The following is a 5,967-nucleotide window of genomic DNA, read 5'->3' as shown; positions in this document are numbered from 1 at the left end:
ATACACCACCATATTTAGAACTTCTAAAGTTTGTACTTGATCTCATAGGTTAAATAGGTTGACACGGATTCTGAGAGGCAACATCTCTTACACCGGAGTAAGAAATCCTTTCATCTCATACCCTACAAGATTACGGGAAATTTTCTCGAAACAAAAAAAAAACATGTTAGGCATGTCACATTAAAAGCATTATGCTTGGAAGACATTATTGACAAATGATGAGGCTTGGAAGTCATTGAGGAAGCTGTACAAAGTAGGCTACACTTTCCAGTGTTTGTGCACTCCAATTTCCCAACCAACTGCTTGACACAAAAGTGCCACCCCCCTTCCAAGGGAATGAGCAAAAATTTTCATTGTCTTTTGACAATGACGCGTAGTACTATCTACAAACACTGCCTGACCACAGTACAACAAAGCACTCCAACAACTCACTACAACACAACCCTTTTCGCTCACCATCAGATGTCCATCTTGGAGCATCGAGTGCTGCTAGCTGGACTGCCACAGGGGGCAAATCTCAAGACCTGACCAGCTTCATAGTTGCTGGATAACTTTCCTCAGTAGGACAAAGCAACATCCGTGAAAACTAACTTTTTTTTCGTTGTCATCTTCTCGAAAAAACTCTGAAGAAAGGATGCTTCAAGGCCTCCTTCGCAGTTGGCCTCTCTGAGGGGTCATATTTCAACAACTGCTCGAGGAGATCAATGAGTAGGCCTGCAGAATGATCGGCATGCTGCATTACAAGGTTCTGCGTTAACAGGAAAAAAAAACGATCAGCGTAGGCTCAAATATTACCTCCTTTAAAAAACAATCAACTTAGGTTCTTTAAATGCTTACTCTCAGCCTGGGAAGCTTGCGAACAGCTCGAATACTTTCTCTCGTTGTAGCTTCATCTGGCCAATTAAGCTCCCGGCCATACCTAAAGTATTTATCAGCTCTGCGCCTGAAACAATCACATGTGACTGATCAGCTCAATCCGGGAAAAGGAACAGTGAAATAAGAGTGACTGGGGCTCAAAAGCGAGGACAGCATTGAAGGTGAAGGCCTAGTTTGACGATACGCTATTTAAATGTCAATCTTCTTTATGCTTCAATATACAATCCTAACATAAAGAGAAAAAGGTGCTTGAGTGTCCGGGAAAGACCAAAAACAGTTTATAACCGAGAGACCTCTGCCTATAAAAACATAAAGCCAGGCACAAGACCAATGTTCACATAAACAACTCTATTAGTACACTCAAAAATAAAGGACCTTGAAACTTATAGGTGGCCTAAAATAAAACTACAATAATCATAATTTCTAAGAATTTAAAAGAAAAGAAATTGATTCTACAAACAAGTAATTTACTCTGCTATATGTAACTTACAAGGACACTGGGCATTATGAAAACAAATAACTATCAAAACCATGCACACCTGATAGAATAAAAACACAAATCATTGACCATATCTCAGGCAAGCCACAGCAGCAAGTACCAAGGACAACACAAACTCGGGGATAGGACAGTATGGCTTTAAGGGATAGTGTATACTGAACACACCCTAGCATCTTGTAGTGTTCACAAAGAACTAAGACTCAGCAGGAACAGAGGACTAAAGCCCAGACAATACCAACAAGGCTTTGGACAAACATTTCTACCAGGAATACCACTCTCTCGCAAGCAACCACATATAGTTAACATGTGTTCAAAGAGATGACAACTAATATCTCAACCAAATCAACTTCAGGTTTATACTTGAGCATAGAGGCAGCTGGAAAGATTTACAAGAAGGAAAAAGATTCATATGAAAACAATTTAATCCAAAATAAGGCAGAAGGCATCTGGCACTCCTGATTGACCTATACGTAATTCAGCTTCTTAAATGTAAGTAGACCCCCACAAGGTAAGTAAATCTGGTCTGAATATCACAATGTATAGGGGATAACAGTGCACAATGCAAGGGGCAGAAATGATGAACAGGAAATACAACTCCAACCTTACCAGGTTACACCTACAGCACGTGCGCTAAACACAGTTTAGAGAAAATCAACCAAAATATCCTGGCAAACCTTGACAAACAATGGTCAGCCAAGAGTCCTGAACTGGGATAATAAAGAAATCATCTGAGTTTTACAGGTAAGGACCTAAGTACAAAAACAAATAAAACGCCCTGGAAAACCCAAAAATGAATATCAATCTGCAAGTCCAAGGAGCCATTCCCAGAATAAGCAACGAAGCTCTGAGCAGACCCACAAAAACTTCCCACTGGCTCCAAGAATCACAGGAGGGCGTTGATACTTCAATATCTCATGTACTTACATTGACCTCTTGATTATATGAGAGGGAATCGCCCCAAGCACACGTTCCATCATTGCAAGGTGCTCTACATTTTCATGTGTTTGAAAAAGAGCTTCACCCTACACCATGAATGTCCTTGTTAATCTTAGCTATTAGGTTTCCGGCAAGTCTGGCATTCAAAGCAGGCTGCCAGAGATTTTCAAATAAAAGAGAAAAGTACCGAGCAGAGTTCAACCAAAATACAACCAACGCTCCAGATATCACAAGGAAAGCTCCACCCAAGACCTGAGACATAGATGATAAAAAGCATTCTGCATGATTGGCAACCCCATTGGATATTCGCAGTAAGCATATATAATATATACTCAATCATGTTTCCTCTTGTAATAACCAATTCAAAAGGAGAACCTCCAAAGTTCCATGACCATCTGGGCTGCACACTTACTAACCTAAAATCACCTCAGGTGCTCGATAGTGCCTGGTTGACACAACAGAATAACTATCCTCCCTGTCATACGTAGCGCTACCAAAATCAATGAGCTTTATCCTACTTGACTTAGGAACCCGTTTCACTTGAACAAGATGCTTTGAGGTGTTCTGTAGGCAGAACATGAAGCTCAGGGGTTAAATCAAAGTACTGACAGATCTGCTTAAACAAATCACTCAATAATGGTCCTTCAACTTCTACACTCTTGCCAATTACCCATACTCGCACAGATTATATCCAGTATGTCACATATGCACACAAACCAGACCACTTTTGCAAGACTTTAAAATATTACCTTGTGATCCACAACCTTTGTGTAATCTGAAGATGCAAGTAGAACATTCTCAGGTTTCAAATCCGTATGTATAAGGCTCAGGCCATGCATGACTGCAAATTGAACCATGAGTCAACACAAACACTTCAAGCCACACAAAACTAGAAACAAAAAAAGAAAACTCACACAACTCCTGGGACAGAAACTATAAAGTTAACTCTGCCTAAAACAGGCCATGAAAATGTCAGAGAGCTAGACCACACACATGCTACAGATCCCAAAAGCTGTCGACCAAACTCCCGGACTAAATCAACAGAGAATGGGCGATAACTGTTTATCCGTAGAAAATCGAATAAGCTTGGTCCAAGCTTCTCACAAACCTGTGAAGCAATGGACATTCATGCGGAAAGGAAAACAGTTTCATCACTAGTAACAGAGTAAACTAACAAGCCAATAAAGCGGAGTGTGGGCAATAATGCCCCCAAATAATCAAAGAAGGGATAAAAATACTCACAAAGCATGTGGTTACTGAAAAAAATTGGAATGATAAATACTTACAATGCAGATATGGTTCCGGTAGTCAAACCACCTCCTGATCTGGACACATCCTCTGCAAACCAGACACCATGTTAATGGCCAGCAGTTTTTTGTGTAGAAATCTCAGCTTCACAAGGTGGAGCCAAAACATTACCCCAATCCTTCCTTATCCTTTTCAGCAAGCATGGAAAGTAAATCTACTTCAATCATGGCTGCCTCCCGATACTTTTCTGCGCTACGAACAACCTTGATGGCCACAAGCTCTTGAGCATCTCGGTCCCAGCATTCCAAAACCCGTCCAAAAGTACCTTGACATCACACAGGAGACTTAGAAACTGCACAGAAGTTTAGATCAAAAGTGGCAAAAATTAACATTCGCAAGTTATGAAAGGTTTTTTAACAAAGTGCCTCTGTACAGATGAGTACCTTCACCCATCTGTTGCAGGATCTTATCTGCAGCACAGCAAAATGAACACGAAAGTGCACCATGAGAGATTTGACACTCAATAACAGGCATCCTAGATTAGGACAAAACAGTTTTCTCCTTATGCCATCAATGGCACACCACAACATCTACCAGAAAAGAGCGCACTAAAATAAACCTTGTAACATTGCATACAAAACCATGAGCCATTACAAGATAAACTGTGTAACACCACATGAACAAAACTATGCACCACCACAAGAACAAGATACAACATCATCACTTGCAACTCTTAAATGGAAACCTAAACACATGGACATTAGAGAGTAGAGAATTGATTACAGCGGGGCGTCAAGTTCTCTCCAAGCTTGAAATTAAAGTGACCGTCTTTGTCATCGTCACGCCAAGGAGGCGATGCAACTCGAGTAGATAAACACTGCTGCGCAGTAGAACTAGTTGGTAAAGGGATGCCTGTTACACCAAACGTCCCCAGCACATCCTCACCACTGCAGGGAACAGGCTGGGCCTGGCAGCACCAAGCATAAGAATCTTTGCAAAGAAACAAGGGAAAAATAGTTGTTTGCTTAATACCCTTAAACTCTATTCATAAAGCTTTGATGCTTATCCACACCCTGATACTTGCATGCTTGCATCCATAACCTTAGAAATACTGATGTATTCGTCTCTGAGCATGCCTTGTCATGAAACTAACACATGCCTAGACATAGCCTTCTTGTTTTTCTGACCCCAATGCTGATGTTTCGTCTCTGAACATGCCTATCCGACACCTTATCATGAAACTAACACATGCCTAGGCATGGCCCTGATGCTCTTGCTTTTCTGTCACCTCAGTCCTAGCCTGCCACTTTTTGCTCAACCCTAACCATAGTCGTAAACCTAATTATGTGGCGTTAACCCAAGCCCCTGTCGACACTAGTCGGATCGAGACTTCAGACTATCTAAAAACTGCTTCAAGTAAGAAAAAAACGGTAGATCTGAAGATACGGTGATCTTACAGCGAGAAGCTGAGATGCGATTTGCAGCTGCAGCCGGGTAGCCTCATCACAGAAAGCAGGGCCAGGTTCATCCCAGCGGAGGCGAGGCCGCTTCTTGGGGCGAGTTTCCGCAGAGAAGGGGGCGGAGACGAGGTCAAGGGCCATGGCGGAGACGGAGGAGATAGAACCTTAAGACAAGAGAACAGAGCTTCTACCGTGGATACGAAAAGCCACGCATGCAGCTATCTACCTCAAAAAGCTTCGGACACTTCACATCTAACTACCTTCGGGATTGAAATAGCCGCCCACTCTCGTGGCCGGGTGGTGTAAACGACCTTAAAGCTAGAAGGGGGAACCTTATTCAATAGCACTAACATACTTTTGCTGACGTGCCAATTGTCAAGGCGAAGCATGGCAATGACTCTTATTAGGCCCCCGATTGTTGTTTTACTTTTCATTTATGACTGATCCGGAACAACATTATGGCACCGAGCAGGAGTGTCGACGCCATGCTACACTCACGTCGGGAGAGCCAGGTCTAGAGAGTCTTTGTTGGGAGGATGAGCCCACGAAAGAGGAATATCCAAGTGGTTATACACTATGGGTGCCTTTGCTTTTCTAGGCAAAAAATTTATGAAATTGGGGAGATCTCTCCACCCAAGCTCATGGACACTCACTCTCTCTCTCTCTCTCTCTCCTCTCTCTCTCTCTCTCTCTCTCTCTCTCTCTCTCGTATGAAAGCAAAGTGGGCAATCTATCATGAAGGTAGGGCACTCATTCCCAAAAAAATAATATTATATGCTTTTTTGTGAAGGTAATCGTACTTGAGGCTTGACGTTGCAAAATTACTAATTGATTAGTAGCATGTATATTTTCTTTTATGCACCATAGATTAGATCACACCTACTAATTGATTAGTAGCATGTATATTTTCTTTTATGCACCATAGATTAGATCACACCGACATGGTCT

At 42.0% G+C, this 5,967-nt stretch overlaps 1 protein-coding gene across 1 annotated transcript; it reads right to left on the bottom strand.

The window, feature by feature from the left end:
* Positions 1-208: 208 nt before the first annotated feature.
* LOC147621812 (serine/threonine-protein kinase AFC2-like) lies at positions 209-5,306 on the bottom strand. The gene is made up of 12 exons (XM_086822837.1): positions 5,017-5,306; positions 4,343-4,526; positions 4,003-4,029; positions 3,731-3,884; positions 3,598-3,649; positions 3,305-3,419; positions 3,061-3,152; positions 2,728-2,875; positions 2,499-2,563; positions 2,300-2,397; positions 838-943; positions 209-748 (listed from the first exon to the last, which is right to left on the bottom strand). The coding sequence occupies exons 1-12, from the start codon at positions 5,158-5,160 to the stop codon at positions 605-607; spliced, it is 1,329 nt and encodes a 442-aa protein (XP_086678963.1). The 5' UTR covers positions 5,161-5,306; the 3' UTR covers positions 209-604.
* Positions 5,307-5,967: the final 661 nt, after the last annotated feature.

Source organism: Cibotium barometz, chromosome 29 (genome assembly GCF_041138505.1).
Source record: "Cibotium barometz isolate CiBa-2024 chromosome 29, ASM4113850v1, whole genome shotgun sequence".
Classification (NCBI taxonomy): Eukaryota; Viridiplantae; Streptophyta; class Polypodiopsida; order Cyatheales; family Cibotiaceae; genus Cibotium; species Cibotium barometz.
The sequence above is the reverse complement of the archived record's forward strand: the minus strand, read 5'-3'. Positions and strand labels throughout refer to the sequence as shown.

What these genes read in the sequence shown, in the direction of transcription:
- LOC147621812 (XM_086822837.1), bottom strand. Translation starts at nt 5,160, where the DNA reads ATGGCCCTTGACCTCGTCTCCGCCCCCTTCTCTGCGGAAACTCGCCCC. An exon ending in CAAAGGTTGTGGATCACAAG is followed by an intron (nt 2,876 to 3,060) that starts GTAATATTTTAA and finishes TTCTGCCTACAG; the next exon opens with AACACCTCAAAGCATCTTGT. An exon ending in AGCACCTGAGGTGATTTTAG is followed by an intron (nt 2,564 to 2,727) that starts GTTAGTAAGTGT and finishes TCTATGTCTCAG; the next exon opens with GTCTTGGGTGGAGCTTTCCT.